This window comes from Scyliorhinus canicula, chromosome 10 (assembly GCF_902713615.1).
Source record: "Scyliorhinus canicula chromosome 10, sScyCan1.1, whole genome shotgun sequence".
Taxonomy (NCBI): domain Eukaryota; kingdom Metazoa; phylum Chordata; class Chondrichthyes; order Carcharhiniformes; family Scyliorhinidae; genus Scyliorhinus; species Scyliorhinus canicula.
Window position 1 is genome coordinate 18,356,141 of NC_052155.1, and position 27,975 is coordinate 18,384,115.

The 27,975-nt window shown below is 46.7% G+C and overlaps 1 protein-coding gene across 1 annotated transcript in view; it reads left to right on the forward strand.

Annotated features, from left to right (window-relative positions):
* Positions 1-27,975, forward strand: part of mppe1 (metallophosphoesterase 1) — a 98,807-nt gene that overhangs the window by 44,153 nt on the left and 26,679 nt on the right. Inside the window, exons 4-7 of the mRNA XM_038808667.1 lie at positions 3,500-3,580; positions 12,803-12,911; positions 16,369-16,443; positions 25,735-25,857. Coding sequence (XP_038664595.1) covers positions 3,500-3,580; positions 12,803-12,911; positions 16,369-16,443; positions 25,735-25,857 — 388 coding nt within the window. The remainder of the gene's footprint in view (positions 1-3,499; positions 3,581-12,802; positions 12,912-16,368; positions 16,444-25,734; positions 25,858-27,975) is intronic.

Consider the following 27,975-nt stretch of genomic DNA (forward strand, 5'->3'; position numbering starts at 1 on the left):
TGTCAGCCACCACCTTTGATGTCTCAAACGACACCCTTTTTACCACCAGAATCGCCACCCCCCGATTTTTTGCATCCAGCCCCGAATGAAACGCCTGGTCTACCCAGCCCTTCCTCAGTCTAACCTGGTCCGCCACCTTCAGGTGCGTCTCCTGGAGCATAGCCACGTCCACCTTCAGCCCCTTCAGGTGCGTAAACACCCGGGCCCGTTTGACCGGCCCATTCAGCCCCCTCACATTCCAAGTTATCAGCCGGATCAGAGGACTCCCTGCCCCCCTCCCCTGCTGACTAGCCATAACCCGTCCCCTGCCCGCCCCAGGCCAGCTCCCCCCGCTCGGCCCGTTCCCCACGGCGCAAACCCCCACCCCGGCCCCCCCTGCATACTCCAGCTCCTTCCTGGCCATTTCAGCAGCAACCCAGTACACACCCCCCCCCCCCCCCCCCCCCCCCCCCCCCCCCCTGCGCCCCCCCGCCCCCCGCCCGCCCGCCCCAGGCTAGGACCCCTCCCAGCTGCGTTACTCCCTCCGTAGCACTCCCGTGAGCCAGCTAACTTCTGCTGACTGAAAGTGTCAGACATGACCTCCCCTTGACGAAGCATGGCTAATCCACTTAACCTGCACATCTTTGGACTGTGGGAGGAAACCGGAGCACCCGGAGGAAACCCATGCAGACACGGGGAGAACGTGCAGACTCTGCACAGACAGTGACCCAAGCCGGGAATCGAACCTGGGATCCTGGAGCTTGTAAAGCGACTATGCTAACCACTATGCTACCGTGCTGCCCACATGATGTCCAATCTGGAGGGACACCGAGAAGGAGTAGGCAGCCGGGGAAGTAGGGAGATTAAGAGCCACTACGTTGGCACGCGTGTAGTTGTACATAGTCAGGAGGAAGAGTACACCCAATGTAAAAACGCACTCTTAAGCACATTAGTAACACCACTCCTCCAGCCCGTCACTCCCGCTGCTGCACCAAGTTGTGGAGCACGCAGCAGGCCACCACGATCCGCAAAACCCTCTGGGGGCTCTCTTGTAAAGCTCCATCAGAGCGGTCCAGACAGCTGAACCATATCTTCAGCAGCCCGATGCACCGCTCGATAACACTCCTGGTTTCTGAGTGGCCTTCATTATAACGGTTCTCCACCTATATCTGGGGCCACACACAGGAGGCAATAGCCATGGCCTCAGTGAGTAAGCCTCGTTACCCACCAGCCAACCCCTCAGCCTGGGGAGCCCCTGGAACGTGACGCGAGCCTCAGAGTGTGGCAGGATGTATATGGCGGGCACGCTGCCTGGATAACGTGTACAGACGTGCATGGTTTGCTCTTTCGCCCACTCTTCCCCCCCCATCTTACCCCCTCTTTCCTTACCTTTTCTCCCAATTGCTTCCCCCTTCCTCCCTTTTTCCTGTTTTACCTCTCTCCCACCCATGTCCCCCCTCCCCCCACATCTACATCTGTCACAGCTTACCCTCTGATTTTAGTTTCTCTGCTGTTTCGTGTTTCACACCATTTATTCTCTCTGGGCACTGCCATTAGCTCTCTCTTCCCTTGGTTTCTGTGGCTATGACTCATCTTTCATTCTCTCACCCTACTGTATAAATATCTCCCACTTTCTATGGCTTTTAGCTTTGACAAAGGGTGATCTGGGCTTTTCAGTGAGCGCGACAGCATTCAACAGTGTAAATAGAAAGGAGCCTGAAAGTTACATGTAAAGAGTGAGTTGCGAGTCATTCACTGCTGAATTAGGAGCTTCAACCACAGCATCCCGATCCCGAGAGAGACTCCCGAGTACAAACTCTTACTGCCATATTGATCCCCATTACCCCCAGGTCACCAAATACCCCATCAGCAAGCTGGAATAAAATTGGAAAGGTCCTTGCCTCCTTACCCCCCCCCCCCCCCCCCACCCCTCGAAGACCATGGCGCCAGGAACCCGTTTTTAAATACTTGCACCAAATCATACCCGTGAGGCTCCCAGCTTGTGTGTATGTGTGTGTGTGTGTTTGGTTGGGGGGAGGTGGGTGGAGGTGGGTGGGGGTGGGGGGGGGGGGGGGGGGGGGGGAGGAGCATCATGAGGAGGGATCGCATAGAGACTTATAAAATTCTAACAGGACTAGACAGGGTAGATGCAGGGAAGATGTTACCAATGATGGGTGTGTCGAGAACCAGGGGTCACAGCCTGAGGATTCAGGGTAACCATTTTGGACAGAGATAAGGAGACATTTCTTCACACAAAGAGTGGTGAGCCTGAGGAATTCATTACCACAGGAAGTAGTTGATGCTAAAACTTTGAATATATTCAAGAGGCGGCTGGATATAGCACTTGGGGAGAATGGGATCGAAGGCTATGGGGAGAAAGCAGGATTAGGCTATTGAGTTGGATGGTCAGCCATGATCGTGATGAATAGCGGAGCAGATTCGAAGGGCTAAAAGGCCTCCTCCAGCTCCTATCTTCTATGTATCTATGTATCTATGTATCATGTGTGGGAGGTGAATCAGGCTTGCAGCATGACAGGAACCCGGTTATGGTTGGTGTCACTGGCCTGGAGATTTGTGATGGGTCCGATGCCCGGTGTGAATCCTAGGTTTGGGCTGATATCCCGATGGCAAATTCTGCTTCCAGTGGGCGTCACTGGAGAATCCATATACACCTGCCCCACATATTTACACACACACACACTCATACACATACACACTTCTATCCTGCTCACAACCTAAGTCATTGCGAGTGGGAGGCCAGCTGATTCCCTGCACCCAGCAGCCTTGCCAACTGAGGAAAGCTGAGGCCAATTATAACGGCCATAGCAATGTGCTGGCTGAGACCAGTGACTGGCAGTGAGCAGGGGCGAGTCTGGGATCCTGCTCTCTCTGACTCACTCGGGTATTCATGTGTACTCCCTGGAATGAAGCAGAGAATGATTGTGCGATCCAGCACAGGTGAAGACCATTGGGCCCACCATGCCTGTGATGCCTCTTTGAAAAAGCTATCCAATTAGTCACAATCCTTTATCTCTGTGATGCAGCACAATTCGGGTCATCTTTGTTTGCTAAGGAGAGTACCGTTTCAAAGTGGGAACCCTTTTGGGAATTAAAAGAAAGCATTTTTGGACACCCAATCTTTTACTCAATGAGAACCAAAATAACTTGATTGCGGTATTTTGAATAAATGTGGAAAGTGCACAGAATCCCTGCCTCCTCCAATGCCAGTATATACAAAGTTGCTGATGAAAAGAGTTGAATAGTAGAGCATTATTGAGTTTACTGACCTGGTATATGAGAAGTATGGATTAATAATAGTGTGTGAGAGGTTCAGGATACTTTTAACAACATCTGCCTTTGTTAATCTTGTATAATTTCATTGTAGTGTTAATGTAAGCCTACTTGTGACACTAATAAAGATTATTATATTATTATTTATCTGTATTTTACTGTGTTAGAAATATTCACAAAATATTTTTTTTTTAGTAAAACTGAACCAAGTATTATTGACTTTTAACAGGATGGATTTGTACAAACTGCAGCGGTTTGAGGAGGTGTTTAACTTCACTTCTGCAAAAGTGGTGACAAAGAAAGGGATAAAGTAAGTGAACACTAATTACTTTTACCAACTCAATACATTTAATGGTTTAACAAACAGTTGGTCGTCCAGAGGAACGCCAGGGCATGGGATGGGGCAAGATGTTCCTAATTTGACTTCCTACGCTTTGAAGCACGGCGGCTTTGAAAAAAGTAATGTTGGAGCAAGGCTGTGGCTTATTGCTAATTCCCGATAGTCCTGACAGAGCCTGGAGATCCACTTATTGAATTGCAGATTGATGTCAGGAATACCTTGCATCATCCGCCCTCCCCTCACCCATTGTTATGAATCCTGGGGAAGCTACTGGTTAAGAAGCGTGTGGATGTCATGATACTACAGCTAGGCGGTACCTCCTGCCCCATATAAAGGGTGACTCTTTATCAAAGCGAGAGATAACTGGAAATATGGTCAGATTGATACTGTTGGGGGAGTGCGTGGGGCTGGACAGAGGGCCAGTGATAGAGGTAGATTGACAAAGAGATCGTGGACGGAAAGACAAAAGGAATGTAAATGGTGACGATCATAGCTAAGAAAGTGCTGATAGTGGCACATGAAGAGATTAGAATGTGTTACTAGCAGAAGAAATCATAGAATTTACAGTGCAGAAGGAGACTATTCGACCCATCGAGTCTGCACCGGCCCTTGGAAAGAGCATCCTACCCAAGCCCACACCTCCACCCTATCCCTACACCTCCACCCTCTCCCCGCAACCCCACCTAACTTTGTTTTGGACACTAACGGCAATTTTGTCCACCTAACCTGCACATCTTTGGATTGTGGGAGGAAACCGGAGCACCCAGAGGAAACCCACGCAGACACGGGGAGAAAGTGCAGACTCCGCACAGACAGTGACCCAATCCGGGAACAAACCTGGGACCCTGGCGCTGTGAAGCAACTGTGCTAACCACTGTGCCGCTGTGCTGCCCTAACAAAGCTGAGCAGTGTGTCAAAGGACACCTAGAAACAGGGATCAGATGGCCCAAGTGGGGTGTCCTCATAAACTGTGGTCCATGTATATCACCTCATTGCTTTCAGGGTGGATTTTCTCTCCTGGTTGGGGCACAGTCAACGACTCAACCCGACCAAGGACACATTCCAGCTGCTAGTTTCGCACTTGGAAGCCGCAAGTTATTAGATCCAGAACGTCCATCCCTGCCGCTAATCACTTTTAATAGTTCATTAATGGTATTAGTGTTCCTGCCTCATGTTTACATATTCTGAAGTATCTCCTGGGTCTGTTTGACATTAATGTTATTCAAGCTCATGTTGTAGTTAGCCTTCTTTATTTTTTTGGTGACTCATTTAAATTGGGATCCAGTCAGCCATGTTAATAGATAGATGATAAATCCTACAGAGTGAAACCTGTCTCTTCTCCTTCACCTGAACATGTTTTCGTACAACCTTATGGCACTTCCATTAAATTTAATTGATACCCTTCCTTTAGCCAGGCATATCATCAAATATGTAATGAAACTTTGCTACACTTGTACCTCTAAAGGCCTCAAGCTGGACAAATGACAGGAATTCATTGATCCTCTCACCTTACACAGAGCTTGAGTTCCCTGTGCCCTGAGAGACCCAGTATCATCGTCTTCCTCTTGGGTTCTCTGCCCAAACGCTGGTTCTTGGTGAACACCTGTATTTGCCGAGCCACATCAAAGTGCCACCATTTTTACTGTGGGTCGAGCAAGGAGATAGGTCCTGAATCTACCTCAGTCTCCCACAGTCCAAAGATGTGCAGGCTAGGTGAGGTGGATTGGCCATGACAACTTACCCCTTCGCGTCCAAAGGTGTTCAGATTAGTGTGCCTAGGTAGGGTGCTCTTTCAGAGTCGGTGCAGACTTGATGGGCCGAATGGCCTCCTTCTGCTCTGAGGAAACTAGAAATTCTATCCCATTCTCCACCTTCCATGTTCTCTTGCTCGACCACCGACGCACAGTGGCAGCTGTGTATTCCAGCCGTAAGATGCACTGCAGCTACTCATCAAAGCTCCTTCGGCAGCATCTTCCAAACCCACAACCTCTACCACCAAGAAGGACATGGACGCAGATGCTTGGGATAACCAGCATCTTCAAGTACCCCTCCAAGCAACACGCCATCTTGACTTGGAACGTTATTACTGTTCCTTCACAGTCACTGTATGAAGCTGGTGCTGGGAGGTATTTGGGGGTTTTCGAAAGGTGTTGGTGCTGGGGAGCTGAAACAAGGCTGTGCCTGTGAAAGTCCAAGACTTTGGGGGGGGGGGGGGGAGCATAGATTCCTCAGAACAGTAGATTTTTAAAATAACAATGTCCCTTTCCAGTCTCCAGATAGAATATTTTAGTACATCCCTAGAAATATAGAACAACAAAAACACAACTGGATTTTTCACCAGACGTGGACAGCTCACTTACTGTAAATTCTCTCTAACCTTCCTCTCCCTGGTTAGGTAAATATTAACTTTGAAAGCAAATAGCTTTGGGCTTTGAAATGTTCACATGAACTATATACAGTTCATGTGGGTTTGTGCAACAAAGACTCCTCCACCCAGGCTTCTGTCACAGTGGCTTCCATCTGACCAGTGGCCATATCCTCATCCCGAAAGATCTCCGAGATAGCTGTGAATCAACGTTACTGCTTCAGGCTGGAACTCATCCATCAATGTGCAATGAGGTGGTTTGTGAACCTCACCACAAATCAATGAAACATAGCCACAAATAACTCTGGATGATTACATTGGTGCAAACAGTCATTGATTAATACAGAATGGAGGCAAGTTCTGTCAATGGTTCACCATGAAACATGACAGCTCTGACCAGTTAATAGAAGAAGATGAGAGGCCTCCTCTCCAGTTACCTACTTTTTCTCTGTGTTCCTTTCAATTAACCTTTTTGGAGGGAGAGTTTTATATTTCCACGACCTGTTGTGTGGGCTAAATATTGTCCTTTGTCTTTTCCATTATGAAGAGCACTCCAGTGTGAAGCTTTCCATTGAGAAATACCTTTCAATCCTGATTTAACTCATCCCATGCCAATTCTAAAAATATACGGTCAACATTTTTTACAATTCATTTATGGGAGGTGGGTGTCACTGGTTAGGCCAGCATTTATTGCCCATCTCTAGTTGTCCTTGAGAAGGTGGTGGTGAGTTGCCTTCTTGAACTAATGAGGTTGTAGGTACACCCACAGTGCTGGTAGGAGAGGAGTTCCAGGATTTTTATCCAGTGACAGTGAAGGAACGGCGATATATTTTCAAGTCAGCGTGATGAGTGACTTGGAGGGGACTATCCAAGTGTGGTGGGGTTCCCATGTATCTGCTGCGCTTGTCCTTCTGTGAATGTGTCTCTAATTCACTTGTCTCTCAGTCCAGAAGAAACGGTCTCGAACACGTCCGTACTTCAGAATATTCTTTATTGCGATCGGGGCAGCCCTCTAGGTATTCCAAAGAAACACCTCTGAGTGTGCCAAAGTTTTGCTCAAAACATCCTGTCTTTATATGTTTTTTAAGGGGCTGTCCCTTACATTCACTTGAGCTTGCCCCCATTACAAAGCATAGCTTGTTTTTGCCATAGTTTTGATACATGATTTTACAGACTTTGAGATTATTTATTGGCACATGAGTATGTAGTAGTTTTAGCAAAAACAGCAGGTGTTTAGCCGCAGTATCAACGGCTCCCACATTTCATATTCCGTCATCCAGCCATCTTGCTTGTTTCTCAAAGCTATTCGGCTTACAGTCATGAGTCGGCTCACGAATTCAATAATAACTCCCTTATTTGTAACTTTTCACTAATGTGTCCCATTAATTCTGGATTGTTCTAGCTATTAACCCTTGCTTCACATTCTCACTTCTAGGTGGTCTTGGGTTAGGAAGGTGCTATCAGAGGAACCTTGGTGAGTTCCTGCAGTGCATCTTGTAGATGGTACAAACGGCTGCCACTGTACGTCGGTGGTGGAGGAAGGGGTAGCAATCAAGCGGGCTGCTTTGTCCTGGGTGGTGTTGTTGGATCTGCACTCATCCAGGGAAGTGGAGAGTATTCCAGCACACTCCTGACTTGTGCCTTCTCGATGAGAGGCTTTTGGGGGTCAGGAGGTGAGTTACTCGACACAGGATTCCTAGCCTCTGACCTGCTGTTGTAGCCACAGTATTATTATGGCTAGTCCAATTCCGTTTCTCTGTTTTGAATTCATTTTCTCCCTGATGTGGGCTTCACTGGCTAGACCAGCATTTATTGCCCATCCCTAATTGCCCTTCAGAACGTGATGGTGAGCTGCCTTCTTGAACTGTTGTAGTCCCATGTGGTGTAGGTACACCCACTGTGCTGTTAGGGAGGGAGTTCCAGGATTTTGACCCAGCGACAGTGAAGGAACAGCGATACATTTCCAAGTCAGAATGATAAGGTGGGGGGGGGGGGGGGCATTATTAATTAGAGATAGTATAACAGCTGCAGAAAGGCAGTTCGAGGGGGATCTGCCTACTGAGGTAATATGGGTTGAAGTCAGAAATAGGAAAGGAGCAATCACCTTGTTGGGAGTTTTCTATAGGCCCCCCAATAGCAGCAGAGATGTGGAGGAACAGTTTGGGAAACAGATTTTGGAAAGGTGCAGAAGTCACAGGGTAGTAGTCATGGGTGACTTCAACTTCCCAAACATTGAGTGGAAACTCTTTAGATCACATAGTTTGGATGGGGTAGTGTTTGTGCAGTGTGTCCAGGAAGCTTTTCTAACAGAGTATGTAGATTGTCCGACCAGAGGGGAGGCCATATTGGATTTAGTACTTGGTCATGAACCAGGGCAGGTGATAGATTTGTTAGTGGGGGAGCATTTTGGAGGTAGTGACCACAATTCTGTGACTTTCACTTTAGTTATGGAGAGGGATAGGTGCGTGCAACAGGGCAAGGTTTATAATTGGGGGAAGGGTAAATACAATGCTGTCAGACAAGAATTGAAGTGTAGAAGTTGGGAACATAGGCTGTCAGGGAAGGACACAAGTGAAATGTGGAACTTGTTCAAGGAACAGGTACTGCGTGTCTTTGATATGTATGTCCCTGTCAGGCAGGGAAGAGATGGTCGAGTGAGGGAACCATGGTTGACAAGAGAGGTTGAATGTCTTGTTAAGAGGAAGAAGGAGACTTATGTAAGGCTGAAGAAACAAGGTTCAGACAGGGCGCTGGAGGGATACAAGATAGCCAGGAGGGAACTGAAGAAAGGGATTAGGAGAGCTAAGAGAGGGCATGAAAAATCTTTGGCAGGTAGGATCAAGGAAAACCCCAAGGCCTTTTACACATATGTGAGAAATGTGAGAATGACTAGAGCGAGGGTAGGTCTGATCAAGGACAGTAGCGGGAGATTGTGTATTGAGTCTGAAGAGATAGGAGAGGTCTTGAACGAGCACTTTTCTTCAGTATTTACAAACGAGAGGGGCCATATTGTTGGAGAGGACAGTGTGAAACAGACTGATAAACTCGAGGAGATACTTGTCAGGAAGGAAGATGTGTTGCGCGTTTTGAAAAACTTGAGGATAGACAAGTCCCCCGGGCCTGACGGTATATATCCAAGGATTCTATGGGAAGCAAGAAATGAAATTGCAGAGTCGTTGGCAATGATCTTTTCGACCTCGCTGTCAACAGGGGTGGTACCAGAGGATTGGAGAGTGGCGAATGTCGTGCCCCTGTTTAAAAAAGGGAATAGGGATAACCCTGGGATTTACAGGCCAGTTAGTCTTACTTCGGTGGTAGGCAAAGTCATGGAAAGGGTACTGAGGGATAGGATTTCTGAGCATCTGGAAAGGAACTGCTTGATTAGGGATAGTCAGCACGGATTTGTGAGGGGTAGGTCTTGCCTTACAAGTCTTATTGACTTCTTTGAGGAGATGACCAAGCATTTGGATGAAGGTAAAGCAGTGGATGTAGTGTACACGGATTTTAGTAAGGCATTTGATAAGGTTCCCCATTGTAGGCTTGTGCAGAAAGTAAGGAGGCATGGGATAGTGGGAAATTTGGCCAGTTGGATATCAAACTGGCTAACCGATAGAAGACAGAGAGTGGTGGTGGATGGCAAATATTCAGCCTGGAACCCAGTTATCAGTGGTGTACCGCAGGGATCAGTTCTGGGTCCTCTGCTGTTTGTGATTTTCATTAATGACTTGGATGAGGGAGTTGAAGGGTGGGTCAGTAAATTTGCAGATGATACGAAGATTGGTGGAGTCGTGGATAGTGAGGAGGGCTGTTGTCGGCTTCAAAGAGACATAGATAGAATGCAGAGCTGGGCTGAGAAGTGGCAGATGGAGTTTAACCCTGACAAGTGTGAGGTTGTCCATTTTGGAAGGACAAATATGAATGCGGAATACAGGGTTAACGGTAGGGTTCTTGGCAATGTGGAGGAGCAAAGAGATCTTGGGGTCTATTTTCATAGATCTTTGAAAGTTGCCACTCAAATGGATAGAGCTGTGAAGAAGGCCTATGGTGTGCTAGCGTTCATTAGCAGAGGGATTGAATTTAAGAGCCGTGAGGTGATGATGCAGCTGTACAAAACCTTGGTCAGGCCACATTTGGAGTACTGTGTGCAGTTCTGGTCGCCTCATTTTAGGAAGGATGTGGAAGCTTTGGAAAAGGTGCAAAGGAGATTTATCAGGATGTTGCCTGGAATGGAGAGTAGGTCATGCGAGGAAAGGTTGAGGTTGCTAGGCCTTTTCTCATTAGAACGGAGAAGGATGAGGGGCTACTTGATAGAGGTTTATAAGATGATTAGGGGAATAGATAGAGTAGACAGTCAGAGACTTTTCCCCCGGGTGGAACACACCATTACAAGAGGATATAAATTTAAGATAAATGGTGGAAGATATAGAGGGGATGTCAGAGGTAGGTTCTTTACCCAGAGAGTAGTGGGGGCATGGAATGCACTGCCTGTGGAAGTAGTTGAGTCGGAAACGTTAGGGACCTTCAAGCGGCTATTGGATAGTTACATGGATTAGGGTAGAATAATGGAGTGTAGGTTAACTTCTTAAGGGCAGCACGGTAGCATTGTGGATAGCATAATTGCTTCACAGCTCCAGGGTCCCAAGTTTGATTTCGACTTGGGTCACTGTCTGTGTGGAGTCTGCACATCCTCCCCGTGACTGCGTGGGTTTCCTCCAGGTACTCCGGTTTCCTCCCACAGTCCAAAGATGTGCAGGTTGGGTGGATTGGCCATGAAAAATTGTCCAAAATTCTTTGATTAACCTAGGACAAAAGTTCGGCGCAACATCGTGGGCCGAAGGGCCTGTTCTGTGCTGTATTTCTCTATAAGTGTCTTGGAAGGGAACCACCAGGTGGTGATGTTCTCGTTAGTGGTAACCCTCAGGATGCTGATGATGCCATTGAATGTCAAGGGGCAATGGTTAGATTCTCTCTTGTGAGAGATGGTCATTACCTGCTGCTTGTGTGGCATGAATTTTAGTTTTCCACTTGTCAGCCCAAGCCTGGATATTGTGCAGATCTTGGTGCATTTGGACACGGACTGCTTCAGTATCTGTGGAGTTGTGAATGGTGCTGAACATTGTGCAGTCATCAACGAACATCCCAACTTCTGACCAACATAGACAAATGATTTTGTAACACTGACCAGTACATTGTTTTGATGGATGTGTGGCCAATCTAATGCCTGATCATTGCAATGCCAACCTGGAGTGAAGAATAGGCACAAATGCTTGGTGAATTTGGCAACCACTAATAGTCCCAGGGGCTGGTTTAGCACAGGGCTAAATAGCTGGCTTTGAAAGCAGACCAAGCAGGCGAGCAGCACGGTTCAATTCCCGTACCAGCCTCCCCGAACAGGCGCCGGAATGTGGCGACTAGGGGCTTTTCACAGTAACTTCATTTGAAGCCTACTTGTGACAATAAGCGATTTTCATTTCATTTTTCATCCTTATGTTCTAATGTTCCTGTGGGTGCCTTTACTGTAGAAGGCGAGTGCTGTCCTGTTGGTCATTGATCAGTTGAGGCGGGTGTCCTGGACGTGTTGAGACCGCAGCCCATGAGTTCTCATACTCCATTGAGTTCTCCCTTTATCAAGGGATTGGGGTACTTTAGAAGCAAATGTGTCCGGTGGAGAGAGAAACAAAGAAATTGATCATTTTCCCCTCAATTATTTTTTTAAAATTTGGAAATATGCAAAAAGTGTAGCAGACGTTGCAAATTAAACATGTTGGTAACTTCCAGCAAATAAAAACTTTTCAGTGGTTTATACTTTTAGCGTCATGAAAAGGTGGGCAGCACGGTAGCATGGTGGTTAGCATAAATGCTTCACAGCTCCAGAGTCCCAGGTTCGATTCCTGGCTGGGTCACTGTCTGTGTGGAGTCTGTACGTCCTCCCCGTGTGTGCGTGGGTTTCCTCCGGGTGCTCCGGTTTCCTCCCACAGTCCAAAGATGTGCGGGTTAGGTGGATTGGCCATGATAAATTGCCTGTAGTGTCCTAATAGTAAGGTTAAGGGGGGCAGTTGTTGGATTGCGGGTATGAGGTGGATGTGTGGTTTTGAGTGGGGTGATCATTGCTCGGCACAACATCGAGGGCCGAAGGGCCTGTTCTGTGCTGTACTATTCTATGGTCTAGAGAAGAAAACAACAAAGATGTCTGAATTTCTGTTTTACAGAGTACGAAAGTAAAATATTTTGAGGTGTTTTCAGTCAATTCAAATGGACATGAACCCACAGCAGGATGTGTTGTAAAGATAGCTGGTATAGCAATGAAAGCAGGGTGGGTACAATGGAAGATGCCATGAGGCTGCGATGAAGGTTCTTTTGGGGGATAGAATAGAGGTGGATTCCAACAAAGTGCTCACCAGTGACACCAGTGATTGAAAGATTTGGAATGGGAATTACTACAGCAAAGGAGGGAGATGTTCTATCAAATAGTGATGGGATCAACAGAAACAAGTACCTGGTGCCCATGGATAATGACAAAATATGATAGTCATCTACACAAACTACAAACAACATTTCCTCCTTGGACAATCCCACAATGGAACAAGCTGACAAAGGAAATAGTCACTTGAAGTCTTCAGATTACTTCCATTTTAAAAGTTTTCATTATCAGGACGACAGGTGGTGCCTGGTTTAGTTTGCGCTGCCCATGGATATTAGTACATGATGCTAAATACAACTAAAGCAGGAGCAGGAGTCTTTGACTCTCCAGCTTACGTTTCAATGTTAAAGGAAGATGATTCATTAAAAGTGCAGACGGACTGAAGAGTTGCTGTTTGTGTTTGCAGTTTTGTCTTGGTGAACAGCATCGCTTTGCAAGGAGACGGTTGTTCTATCTGTGAGAAAGTAGAAAAAGATCTTCACCAACTCTCCTTGGCATTAAACTGCTCTCGACAGGTAAGTGCAACAGCACTTGTGAAAGAATTGGGATGTCCATTGCCGCTAATTGCGAAGAAGACACAAATTTACAATGATTTGTTTATCCAAAAGAAAGAGCTGATTTAATGGTAACTTTCAAAAAGTAATTAGATAAATACTGAAGAGGAAAAATGCCTGGCTATGGGGGGAAAGTGGGGGATGGGATTAATTTGTACCTCTGTCGCAGGCACTAGTATGAAAGCCTGAATGACCTCCTATGCTGTACGATTCTATCATTGTAACATTAAACTTGCCAATCACACGTATTTACTTTCGGGGCAACATGGTAGCACAGTGGTTAGCACAGTTGCTTCAGAGCTCCAGGGTCCCAGGTTCGATTCCTGGCTTGGGTCACTCTGTGCGGAGTCTGCACCTTCTCCCCGTGTCTGCGTGGGTTTCCTCCGGGTACTCCGGTTTCCTCCCACAAGTGCTGATAGGTAATTTGGACGTTCTGAATTCTCCCTCAGTGTACCCGAGCAGGCGCCGGAATGTGGCGACTAGGGGCTTTTCACAGTAACTTCATTGCAGTGTTAATGTAAGCCTACTTGTGACAAAAATTATTATTATTATTATGACAGTAATGTAATTGATTCAGTTCATAGATATGTGGCAACAGATATTCGGCAGGAGGCAGTGGCGTAGTGGTATTGTCACTGCACTGGTAAATCAGAGGCCCAAATAATGCTCTGGGGACCCAGGTTCAAATCCCACCACTGCAGATGGTGAAATTTGAATTCAATAAAAAACTGGAATTAAAAGTCTAATGATGACCATGAAACCATTGTCAATTGTCGTAAAAACCATCTGGTTCACTAATGTCCTTTAGGGAAGGAAATCTGCTGCCCTTACCTGACCTGGCCTACCTGTTACTCCAGATCCATAGCAATGTGGTTGACTCTTAACTGCCTCCTCAAGGGCAATTAGGGATGGACAATAAATGCTGACATAGCCTGCGACGTCCACATGAATGAATAAAAAAAATGGCATTTAAATACGTTTAGTTCAAATAAAACCTCAGCTTATTTTATTATCTTGTATTATACAAGATACAAAATATCTTGTATAATTAGAACAGTGATGCTTTATCACTCTTTAATCTCTCCGTTTGCTTCTCCTAACCTTACCTTTGGAGCCTACTTTCCGCACCTTCCAGTTTGACCTACACATCTTCACTGGCTACATCTTCTGTTTCCCCATGGTCACCTCAGCGGGCCACAATACCCAGTCTCTGCTCACCTGGATTTCCCACCCACACAACCTCTTGGTGAAATTGGGCAGAATCTTAGCAGCATTTGGAAAAGTGTCAAGCTCAGACTGAAAACTGGCGAGTAGCTCTCCAGTTATAAATAAATTAATAATCTTTATTGTCACAAATAGGCTTACATTAACACTGCAATGAAGTTACTGTGAAAAGCCCCTAGTCACCACCTTCCGTCACTTGTTCCGGTATACAGATGGAGAATTCAGAATTCTCAGCTGGTACAGGAATTGAATCGGCGCTGCTGGCCTTGTTGTGCATCACAAACCAGCTGTCTAGCCCGCTGAGCTAAACCAGTCCTGCTATAAAGTTACAAAATTCTCTCCAGATAGTGAGTCTTTTTTAAATAAAAAAAGAGCGGGAGGGGCTTATTCCATCACTCTGGCAGGGCGGGGCCTGATCGAATCAGCGTCCAGCTCCACAGAGAATGAGGCACCACCTTTAAAGGGCGTACCACTCAACACCGAGATCTAACGGCCCCCAGATCACGGAGGTATAGGTGTTGAATATTTAGTGAAGGGGGAACATGTGGTGGGGGGGTGCATTAATAATATTTAAATGCATTAAAATCTATTCAAATGAGGTTTATGCCCTTTGTGGGCATTCTCTCTGGAGAGAATCACGTGTCCTGATTCTCTCCGGATTTTCCAGTGAGGTTGCTAATCCCTCACGGCTAGAGCAGGCTCACAATTACCCCCGACATGTGTACGCATGAGGGCAAGTTTCAAATCTTGGTCAATTACATGTAGCTTTACCACTTTGCCTCCATCCCATACTCTGATTGTCACGGTGCTATCTGGTTTCTAGGTTGTTGTAACATTATGGATAAGCCAACTTCCTCCAAATAAACATAAGTAAGCCAAAACAATCATTATTGTTTCTTGCTAGAAACTCCATATATTCGCCCCAGTTACACCCTCGTGCCTAGGCTGAATCCACGAGTATGTAACAAGTGTTCTGTTTTCAGCTGAGTTAGGCTTCGATTCTCACATCCGGGACTCTCATTGTCCCCAGTGTGTTCATTTCAAATTGCAGCTCACATTTTAAAATATTCGTTCATGGGTTGTGGGCGTCGCTGGCTGGGTCAGCGTTTATTGCCCACCCCTAATAGGGTGGGGAGTGGGTCTAGGTGGGGTGCTCTTTTGGAGAATCGGTGCAGACTCGATGGGCTGAATGGCCTCCTTCTGCATTGTTGGAATTTTCTGATTCTATTCTTTTGAGGTGATTGGAGGCGATTTAGTTTGTTTCAGGTTCCTCCTGTCATGTCTGAATTGTTTCACTGACCGAATGGCACTTTGGAGTAAAATAATCTCTTTCTTTTATTTATTTGTTGTGGGTGTCACTGGCTAGGCCAGCCCATCCCTAATGTCCTTGAGAAGTTGGTGGTGAGTCATCTTCTTGAACTGCTGCACCCACAGTCCTGTTAGGGAGGGAGTTCCAGGATTTTGGCCCAGCAGTAGTGAAAGAACAGTGATACATTTCCAAGTCGGATAGTTTGTGAATTAATAGGGAACTTGCAGGCGGTAGTGTTCCCTTCTGCTGCCCTTGTCTTAGAAGGTGGAGGATTTGGAAGGTGCTGTCAATGGAACCTTGGTGAGTTCCTGCACTGCATCTTATAGATGGTACGCACGGCTGCCGGTGTGCGTGAGTTGTGGAGTGAATGTTGAATGTGGTGGTTGGCGTGCCATCACGTGGGCTGCTGTGTCCTGGACACAGTCAGAAGTCTTACAACACCAGGTTAAAGTCCAACAGGTTTGTTTCAAATCACTAGCTTTCGGAGCACTGCTCCTTCCTCAGGTGATCCTCCTGTATCACCCGTCTCAGATCACCTGAGGAAGGAGCAGTGCTGCGAAAGCTAGTGTTTGAAACAAACAAGTTGGACTTTAACCTGGTGTTGTCAGACTTCTTACTGTGCTCACCCCAGTCCAACGCCGGCATCTCCACATCTTGTCCTGGACAGTCAGTACTGAAGTTCTGGAGCTGCACTCATCCAGGCAAGTGGAGAGTACTCCATCGCTCTTGATCTGTGAATGGTGGGCAGCCTTTGGGGAATCAGGAGGTGTCACTTACCACAGAATTCATATGCTGATTGACATTCTATTATTCACATTAAATGATGTAAAATTAAATTGAAACGGTCAACAATTGATAATGTCTGTGCAACACTTTTGTCAACAGCTGGATCCAAACCATTCCAATGAGAACTGCAAAGAAAAGGACACATTCCCAGCATCTGCTCCTATCTTACTCCAGGTAGGAATTGTTTCTTCCGCGATTAAGCAATTTAAAAGGTGCTGTACAAGTCTAAATTATTTAGTGCATAGATAACATAAGATAGGGTCAATGATTTGTTTGCCAACTGGAATTTGAACCTTGATAACCTTTGGATGATTAGATAAATAAATGAATTGTATTGGCTTCAACAACTTCATTGTTTTTAACTCAGCTGAATCAACCTTTGGGAACAGCTTGAGGTGTACCAGCTTAGTAAGTGACCACCCACACTGTCTGGGAAGGGGCTGATCCTGATCCTGTTTCCTGAGGAAGTGGCATCACTCACTATCTAGGTTTCTAGAAAGACTGCCACACAAACCTCAGGCAGTGGATAAGGCAAACTGAATATATTTTTTATCTACGGGATGCGGGCGTTGCTGACTAGGCCAGCGTTTATTGCCTATTGATTGCCTCCATTTCAAAGCCATGATGTGGAGATGCCGGCGTTGGACTGGGGTGAGCACAGTAAGAAGTCTTACAACACCAGGTTAAAGTCCAACAGGTTTGTTTCAAACACGAGCTTTCGGAGCACGGCTCCTTCTTCAGGTCCTGAAGAAGGAGCCGTGCTCCGAAAGCTCGTGTTTGAAACAAACCTGTTGGACTTTAACCTGGTGTTGTAAGACTTCTTACTCCATTTCAAAGGACATTGAAGAGTCAACTCCGTCTGGATCTGGAATCACATGTAGACCAAGCCAGGTGAAGATGGCAGATTTCCTTCCCCAAAGGGCGTTGGTGAACCAGGTGGATTTTTAAAACAATTAACAATGGTGCCATGGTCATCATTAATTCCAGATTTTGTTTTATTGAATTCAAATTTCACCACCTGCCATTCTGGGATTTGAACCTGGGTCTCTGGTTTACGATGACAATACCACTACGCCACTGACTCCCCATAGGGTGCTGGTGAGGCATACTTGAGTTGAGTGACTCATAGGTCAATGTAGGTCAATGTAAGGACCATTACTGATGACAAATTCATAATTGCTCCGAATCGAGAAATGTAATATAAGCCACATTTAAAGGGAGAGTTAATGGCAGGTCGGTCTACCCACTGGTTAGTTCCTTTCCAGATGAGCGCCACACTGCCATCGTGCTGCTCTCAATGTTCTGTACAGCACTCTGCTGGGGCAGACTGGATCCTGCCCTTCATCTCCATGCTGAGCTGGTCAACACCGTGCTGCTGGACCCAGGGATCCTCCTGCATCACTGTCTCAGATCAGCACCACACCTGGGATTGGGGAGAACAGGGTTCTCCTCCCCCCTGGTGTCACATACCAGTGTCTATCGGGGCAGCACTGCGCTGTGGGACCCTGGTGTCACATACCAGTGTCTATCGGGGCAGCACTGTGCTGTGGGACCCTGGTGTCACATACCGGTGTCTATCGGGGCAGCACTGCGCTGTGGGACCCTGGTGTCACATACCAGGGTCTATCGGGGCAGCACTGTGCTGTGGGACCCTGGTGTCACATACCGGTGTCTATCGGGGCAGCACTGCGCTGTGGGACTCATGCAGCCACCGCAACAGAGGTTCAGACTTCGACTGGGGATGGAGTGCGAGGTGAGGCCCAGGGCCGGGGGTAAGGGACGTGGCCTAACAAAGAAAGGGGGGGGTGGGCAATGTGGGAACCCGTCAGCCGGTGGATGAATCAGCTGCTGGCCTGACAGGGATTCAGAGGGTAATGCGCCTGTGCATAATTAATGAGGTTCTAAGTGCAGAACCGGCGGCACGGTGGCACAGTGGTTAGCACTGCTGCCTCACAGCTCCAGGGACCTGGGTTCGATTCCATCCTCAAGTGACTGTCTATGTGGAGTTTGTGCCTTCTCCCTGTCTCTGCCTGGGTTTCCTCCGGGTGCTCCGGTTTCCTCCCACAATTCAAAGATGTGCAGGTTAGGTGGATTGGCCATGCTAAATTGCCCCTTAGTGTCCAAAAGATTAGGTGAGGTTATTGGGCTACGGGGATAGGGTGGAGGCGTGGGCTTAAGTGGGGTGCGCTTTCCAAGGGCCGGTGCAGACTCGATGGGCCTAATGGCCTCCTTCTGCACTGTAAATTGTATGATTCTGATCTGACATTCATCTTTGCACAATTATGTGTTCTATTACGTTTAGTGCCATCTATCATTTTTTTAGTTAACCACGGGCGGTGGGTCCTCTCCCTGGAATTTGTCTTTCTTGTTGGAATGTATCTAGACTTGTATTCTGAAATATCTCCTTATGTCTGCCACTGAATTTCTATTAACCTATCCCTTGGCATGATTGTCCAGCCCTCTTTTAATGCCCTCATAATTCCCCTTCAAGTTTAAAATACTTAGCTTGGACCCACTCTTCTCTCCTTCAAACTAAATGTGAAATTCAGTCATAGTATGAACACTGCTACCTAGGGTTGCCTTCACTACGAGGTCATTGATGAACCCTATCTCATTGAAGAATACCAGCTCCAGTATAGCCTGCTCTCTGATTGGCTCCAGAATGTGCTGTTCGAAGAATCTATCCTGAAAACATTCTATGAACCTCTCATCTGCTTTTGCCCATCTGATTTTTCCAGTCTCTAAGTAGCTTCACAGCGCCAGGGACCCGGGTTCAATTCTCGCATGGGTTACAGTTTGTGCGGAGTCTGCACGTTCTCCCCGTGTCTGCGTGGGTTTACTCCGGGTGCTCCGGTTTCCTCCCACAAGTCCCGAAAGACGTGCTATTAGGAATTTGGACATTCTGAATTCTTCCTCAGTGTAACCGAACAGGTGCTGAAATGTGGCAACTAGGGGATTTTCACAGTAACTTCATTGTAGTATTAATGTAAGCCTACTTGTGACACTAATAAAGATTCTATTATATTATTATATTGGGTTAAAATTCCCCAAAATTATTGACATACCTTTCTGACAAGCTCCCCTTGTCTCTTCCTTTATACAATGTCCTGCTGTGTAGTTGCTGTTAGGAGGCCTGTACATCACTCGCAACAGTGACTTCTTGACTTCATCATATCTCATTTCAGCCCAAACCTCTTCTATATCCTGGTTTCCTGAATTTAGGGCACCCCTCTCTATTGTGCTAATGCCATCACCAAGTAACAGAGCCAACCCTCCACCTTTTCTTAGCTTCCTTTTCTTTTAAATGTCATTTAATAGGATGTTATAGGCTGGATTAGGATGGTCAATATCCAATTAGAATAAAATGGTTTCAGGACAGATGTGGCGACTGTTGCCCCAGAAGCTACACAGCAAAGGAAACGAGTAACTTCTTTGAAACATCTGTGGAACCTGCATTTTAAAAAGAGGTTGGAAAATGACTTTTGAGAGTTTGCATCAATTGTAAAGGGATGAATTATAATTTGAAATACTGGTCAATAGGACGGCATGGTGGCGCAGTGGTTAGCACTGCTGCCTCATGGTGCTGAGGACCCGGGTTCGATCCTGGCCCGGGTCACTGTCCGTGTGGAGTTTGCACATTCTCCCCGTGTCTGGGTGGGTCTCACCCCCACAGCCCAAAGATGTGCAGGGTAGGTGGATTGGCCACGCTAAATTGCCCCTTAATTGGAAAAAAAGAATTGGGTACTCTAAATAATAAAGAAATACTGGTGAATATGGCCTGATGATACCTGACCTGGTAACAATACCAACAGGAAGGAGGTTACGGTAAAGGAGCTGTCTGTGGCCAGGCGTGCGGGAGAGCGACAAGCGGGAGAGCTGCAGGCTTAAGCCAATCAGCACACAGATACAGACACAAAGAGAAAGCAGATAGAGAGAGAAAGAGGAAAACAGAATTTGTGTGAGGAAAAGCCAGCAAAGCTAAAAAAAGGTTCGTTTTCTGCTTGGCAGCACGAAGAAAAATAAAATTCCAGAAGCTCTTGGGGAAGCGATGTACAAGTGAGCTAAAGGGGACTGAATCCTGAAAGGTGGTGTGAGAAACTCAGGCAGGTGAAAGAGCAGAACGTGTATATGAGAGGATTCGGTTGTGAACCGGGGAGAAGTGTTGATTGGTCGGTTGAAAAGGAACCCCAGAAAGTTACACCATCAAGACTGGTATGACCCGAGTGAGAGAGCATCGATAGATGTGCACTGCGTCCATGTTTCAAACATATCCAGGAACGTTAGGTGGAATAGGCTTGTTGGTGAATGTGACTCGAGGGCCAAATCAATTGAGTTGGAAAGGCCGAGAGATTGTACATGCTGTCATATAGCTGGCTTGTAATGCAGAACAAGGCCAGCAGCGCAGGTTCAATTCCCGTACCAGCCTCCCCGGACAGGCGCCGGAATGTGGCGACGAGGGGCTTTTCACGGTAACTTCATTGAAGCCTACTTGTGACAATAAGCGATCATTATTGTTATTATATTGGTGCAGAGTGATTCAGGTATTTAAAAAATATATATATATTCGTTCAGGGAATGTGGGCGTCGCTGGCTGGGCCAGTATTTATTGCCCATCCCTAATCACCCTTGAAGTGAGTGGTTTGCTCGGCCAAGGGTTAACCACATTGCTGAGAGTCTGGAGTTACATGTAGGCCAGACCAGGTAAGGATGGCAGATTCCCTTCCCTGAAGAACATTAGTTAACCAGATGTGTTTTTACAACAATCGACAATGGTTCCACGGCCATCATTACACTTTTAATTCCAGATTTTTAATTAAATTTTAATTTCACCATCTGCCATGGCGGGATTCGAACCCAGAGCTTATCCTGGGTCTCTGGATTACTAGTCCAGTGACAATATCACTATCCCTACTCTGGGTTACATAACTTGTATCTGTGTTGTGTCGACTATTTAAAGTGAAATCTACCTTTTTAGTTGAAGTATTATTTGCCTGTTAATTCATGTTTAATTTGCGTTGGGTTTGATTCTTGTTAAAGTAGAAGTTACAAAAAGTGACATCTTGTGGGTATTTTGGTAAATCTGGTCATTTTGGTTTACAGTTCCTCCACAGGGTTAGTAATACACAAAACAATGTGGCAAATGATTATTGTTCGCACTGGAGGGTGCTGGACTGGTGTTCCCCAAGAGTCAGTGCTAGGATTACTGTTTAAGTATCTATAAATGCCTTGGATCTTGGAATACCGAAGTTCAACATTTGCTGATGATACAAACAGAGATGTGTGAGGTGATGCATTCTGGACGAGGGGATAGGGAGGGGCAACATAAACTTAATGGCACAGTTCTAAAGAGTGTGTACGAACAGAGGGACCGTGCATAGATCTTTGAGAGGGTGGTTAGCAAAGCATCTCAACGGTGTCTTCATACATTTAGGGGCAGCACAGTGGCACAGTAGTTAGCACTGCTGCCTCACAACTCCAGGGCTCCGGGTTCAATTCTGGCCTCGGGTGACTGTCTGCGTGGGTTTCCTCCGGGTGCTCCGGATTCCTCCCAGAATCCAAAGATGTGCAGGTTAGGTGGATTGGCCGTGCTAAATTGCCCCTTACTGTCCAACGGTTAGATGGAGTTACTGGGTTACGGGGATTGGGTGGAGGGTGCTCTTTTGATGGGCTGAATAGCCTCCTTCTGTACTGTAAATTCTATGATATACGATCTTGAGCTTTATGGATATTAAGAAAACAAATTGGGTATTAATGTTAAACTGTCATGAAATATCTCTTGAACATAAACTCGAGTGCTGTGTCCAGTTACGGTTACCACACTTTAGAATGTGAGAGTCCTTGAGTGGGTGCAGAGGAGATTTATCAGAATGATTCCAAGGATGGTGGATTTGTGTCAGAAGGTTAGGTTGGAAAAGCAGGGATGGTTCCCTTTGGAGCAATTTGCTAGAAATGACTCCATGATATGTTGGATTTAGCACACTCCAGGACCGTGTCCTGCCAAGAGATGCTGAGGATGTCTCTGAGACAAAGGAAGTGGAAACTGTTGAGCCTTTATTCCTGCCCATATATTGGCCAGTTGTCACTGTTAGTGGCATTCACTGAGGATACAGGCTTGGCTGGCAGTTCATATTCTCAGCCAGGTTGTTATTCCACACTCTCTTACTCAACTTGGACATAACAGCTGCGGCTTTTATTATGCATGTGTTGATTTCAGCATCAAGTGACAGATTGCTGATGATTGTGGAGCCCAGATATGTGAAACTATCAACAACATCCAGAATCACATTGTCAGTGCTGATAGATGGTGGTATCGCACCACCCTGGACCATGAAATTTGTCTTCCTGAGGCTGATGGTCAAAACGCAAGTCTTTGCAGGAAAGAGACAATCGGCCCATTTGCTGCTGTAGGTGTTAAGAACAAATAACAAAGAAAAGTACAGCACAGGAACAGGCCCTTCGGCCCCCCAATCCTGCACTGACCATGCTGCCCATCTGAACTAAAAACCCCTACGCTTCCAGGGACCATTTCCCTCTATTCCCATCCTATTCATGTATTTCACAAGACAGTCCTTAAAAGTCACGATTGTATCTGCTTCCACTACCTCCCCGGCGGTAAGTTCCAGGCTCCCACCACCCTCTGTGTAAAAAAACTTGTCTTGTACATTTCCTTTAAACCTTGCCCCTCACATCTTAAACATATGCCGCTGTGTGGAGATGCCGGTGTTGGACTGGGGTGGGCACAGTTTAATGGGCTAGGGTTTAGAAAACTCCAAAGTCTATTATGGAGTTCACCAAACCTATAGCAGTTTATTGATTTTGGCTCGGATGAGCAGAAGAGCTGGCTTTCAGGTGTTATTCAACAGACTTCTTAGACACTTTTAATTAAAAAAAAACCAAGCTTTATTCTCAGAATTTAGTTAGCATTTGTATAAACGCACCCAACAAGAATTTTTATCAACTGCAAACATAAATACCCCACACAGCGACAGTAGTCTATGTAGAACCCTTAACAAATTCCCCCTTAATTGTTCCAATTCAATAACAAGATCTCATAAACTAAAAACCCCTTTTTACCAAAACAGCAGGTAACTATAATCATTGGAATAACCCTTTAAAATTGAAAATAGAGAGACAGGCCAAAATACTTCTCTGTCTGAGTCTACAGCAGCCAAATGTGAAAGCGAAAGTAAAAACTCCACAGAGCCACAGCCCAGCTCCGCCCACACAATGATATCACTGAAGCCATGTGATAAGACAAACACCTTTCTTAAAGGGACACTCCCATGACAACAGTAAGAAGTCTTACTCCACCAGGTTAAAGTCCAACAGGTTTGTTTCGAATCACTTGCTTTCGGAGCTCCTTCCTCAGGTGAGTGAAGAGGTGGGTTGCACAACCATACATATAGACAAAGTCAAAGATGCAAGACGATACTTTGAATGCCAGTCTTTACAGGTAATTAAGTCTTTACAGGTCCAGACAATGCGACTGGAGAGAGGAATAATCACAGGTTGAAGAGGTGTGAATTGTCTCAAGCCAGGACAGTTGGTAGGATTTCGCAAGCTCAGGCCAGATGGCGGTGGATGAATGTAATGCGACATGAATCCAAGGTCCCGGTTGAGGCCGTATTCATGTGTACGGAATTTGGCTATAAGTTTCTGCTCGGTGATTCTGCGTTGTCACATGTCCTGAAGGCCGCCTTGGAGAACGCTTACCCAGAGATCAGAGGCTGAATGCCCTTGACTGCTGAAGTGTTCCCCGACTGGAAGGGAACATTCCTGCCTGGCGATTGTCGCGCGATGTCCGTTCAACCGTTGTCGCAGCGTCTGCATGGTCTCGCCAATGTACCACGCTGCGGGACATCCTTTCCTGCAGCGTGTGAGGTAGACAGCTTTGACCGAATCGCACGAGTATGTACCGCGTACCTGGTGGGTGGTCTTCTTGCGTGTAATGGTGGTACCCATGTCGATGATCTGGTACGTCTTGCAGAGGTTACCATGGCAGGGTTGTGTGGTGTCGTGGTCGCTGTTCTCCTGAAGGGTCGGTAGTTTGCTGCAAACAATGGTCTGTTTGAGGTTGCACGGTTGTTTGAAGGCAAGTAGCCTTCTCCTTGTCTACCCACTTGCTCTTTATATTGTATGAAATGCTAGTGGTGCAATGTTAGCAAAAAACAATTCTGATGAGGACTTGGAGCACTTTTCTCTCGGATTTCATTGAGTAAGTCTGAACAGCTTTCTGTCAATTGTAGTTTGTCAGTAGACACCCTCTGTAGATGACAGCAGCATAACAAAGTAAACATCAAACACCGGTGGCAGAACGCAACCCTATTTGATCCCACTGGGCCTTCAAAGGATTCTGATGTTGGGGGGGTGTGTGTGTATATGGGTATGGCATGTGTGGACTGTGGAAGGAAACCAGAGCACCCAGAGGAAACCCACGCAAAGACCTACCTATGGTGCATACTGCTTAGACACCAGTCTTGTAGAAGTTACCAAGAGGTCTTTGTTAACGACTGAACTATGTACAGGGTCGAACATCCCTTATCAGAAATGCTTGAGGCCAAGTGAGAATCGGATTTCGTAATTTTTCTGATTTCCGAGTAATATGTTGTACTTACCAAAAAACATTTTCAGAGTGATAATCACAGTGAGTAACAGAATTTAATGCACTAACCTAGCGCCACATAGGGCTTGTAACCATCTGGGGCACGTTGGGACCTGCTCATCGCCCGGGAACATTCCCAGAGCCTTGTGGGATTTCCCACTCGTGACACCATGTCTGATGTGTTGGGCAGGCTGGGTCAATGTGGACTACACTTGATGCAGTGTAGCAAGAGACAGACTTCCAACACTTGATAAGATGCAACACGATTTTATTTAACGTCTTAACGACTATACATGTTCAACTGTGGGTTGACACAATACTGACTTGACTGGAGACCTAGTACTAGCCTGACCAGACTTACTAGCTACCACATGGTGTTTGCACTGGCTGCTGCTCATGAACTCTGACTGTCTCAGAGGCTGGATCCCGAGAGAGCGGGAAAACTAGTGCCCTCTGGCTTTATAGTGGTCGTGTCCTGTCTGGTGATTGGCTGCTGTGTTCTGTGTGCTCACTGGTCATCCTGTGCGTCAATCACTGCCTGTCTGAACTCCATTATATACATGGATGTATATTATGACAATGTTGGTGCTCAAAAAAAAGATTTTGGACCTTTTTGAATTTCCGAATTTCGGATAAGGGATCCTCAACCTGTATACATTTACAGTAGAGGGTACAGGTATTGAGAGGACTCCCTGGTATGTCCTTAAATCTTACTACCTCACTCTGCACTGCTGGGCAAAGTCAGTTGCCACCTTGCATCTCTGGCGGCCGGTCGTGTACTCAATCCCAGATTAACTCTTAGCGGATCCTTCTCAAACAGTTGTTGTATTAATAGTTTGCCTGTTTGCACTTGACTCTTCCAGCATTATCCTCTATACCGTGTCAGCGATGCGGAGTGTACAGGTGAAGATTCTGCCTCTGCTGAGGAAAAGAAGCTGCTATTTCGGGAGAAGTACGACACACTGTCTCTTGAAGCATCCAAAAAGGTAAGAAACGTAATGACTGATGTTCGGCACAGGTGTTGTGGGCAAGTCTGTTTGGCAACACCACAGTTTACAAGGGGCAAGCAGGGTGGCAGTGCCCAGTGAATGCTGTTCAACTGGATAAGCTGGAAGTAGAGCAGTTTCTACAGTTAGTGCTATATCCATAAGAAGGCCAAATTTCAGTGGGTCGCACTCTGCCCTCAGAGGTTTTTGGTGGAGGTCCCACTTCTGAGACTTCAGCCACAGTTGAACCTGGTACTCTCTGTACAGCAATGCGGGAATGCTTCACTGCCAGATGTGGTGTCTTCCAGATGAGACATTAAACTCAGGGTGTGTCAGTCTCTCTAGTGGATATTAAACATTCCAGACAAAGAGTGACAGAGACCTGCTGACCAATATTTGTCTCTCAATCAACGGCATCACAAACTTTACTGGCTATTAAATGTGTTTGGGTGTCCTAATGATGTGGAGATGCCGGTGCTGGACTGGGGTGAGCACAGTAAGAAGTCTCTCAATACCAGGTTAAAGTCCAACACGTTTATTTGAAATCACTAGCTTCCGGAGAGCTGCTCCTTCATCAAGTGAAGTGGAGGCAGGTTCACAATCACAGTATATATATATATATAGGCACAATTGCAGCCCCACTTCACCTGAAGTCGCAATACAGGTGAAATTAAATTTTATTTAAAATACTCGAGGTCCTTGGTTGTGCCAAAGTAAACTATAGTCACCAGGGGCGAAATTCTCCGACCCCCAGCAGGGTCGGAGAATCGCCTGGGGCCGCCTAAAATCCCGCCCCCACCGTGGCAGAGATTCTCCGCCACCCGGGAAGTGCCGGTGGCGGGAATCTCGCCACTCCGATCGGATAGGCCCCTGCGGTGATTCTCCGGCCCGGATGGGCCGAAATCCCGCCGCTGGGAGGCCTCTCCCGCCGCCGAGGTTTGAACCACCTCTGGAACGGCAGGATCAGCGGCGCCAGCAGGCCCCGGGGTCCTGGGGGGACCGGGGGGTGCCCCCACGGTGGCCTGGCCCACGATCGGGGCCCCCCGCTCAGACTCCGGGCCAGTTCCCTGGGTGCACTATTTCTCCTTCCGCGGCCGCCATGGCGGAAGCAGAAAAGAACCCCACATCGCGCATGCGCGGACCGGCAAAAGCCTTTCGGCCAGCCTCGCTGTCGGGGGCGCCGGTTTTTTGCGCCAGTCTTCTGGTGCCAACCGCTCCGGCGCGGGGCTGGCCCCCAAAGGTGGGGAGAATTCCCCACCTTTGGGGAGGCCCGACCCCTGAGTGGTTGGCCCACTCCCCTACTCCGGGACCCTCCGTCACGCCGGGTAGGGGAGAATGCCGCCCCAGGTTTGTAACTTTAACACAAGTAATCTTTTATTATGTAACTATCTAACACCCCTTTCCTAATCTCCCCTTCCTAACTACCCCACTGTCTACACACATAAACAAACACAGAGGGGAAAGGGTGATGGAAAATAAAAGAAAATATTAATAAAAATAAAAGGTTAAGAATCTTTGATGCCCTGGGATGATGTCCAGTCAGTGTCTTTCTGAAGCTTAAGGCTTTTGTTTTGGTACTTCTTCCTTCTAAGCTCGAGACGGTTTTCCCTGGCAAGGTTGTCTGCCTTTTCTGCAGACTCAACATCATTTCAGGTTCACAGCCAGGCACTCTGCTGTCAGAACATTAGAGCAGTTATTTCACTTTAGCAAGCAGGATAGAGAGAGAGAGAGACCATTCTTTCACTTCCAAGGTCTAAACAATTCTGCCCAGTTCTCTATGAAAGCATCATGCAGGAACCAATCATTGACTGTTGTCAGGCAGAACACTGTCCCTGGCCAATCCACTGGTTGCCAGTTAACAAATTGAACCGAGTCTCTCCAAAGCTGGTTCTTGAGATCCACTCGGTGCCAAGGAGTCTGGCTTCTCCTTTCCAAAATACAAAACCTGGGAACACAGTGTCCTGGCTAGCAGGCTGTTTTAACGACTTCTCCTGAAAGGCACATTCCGATTCTAGTTCTACACACCAAAACAATAAAAGAAATGAGAACAAAGGAAGTAAACAAGAATGACTCATACACTTTTTTTTGTGAATACAGTTTGGTCTCTGTATCTCTCCT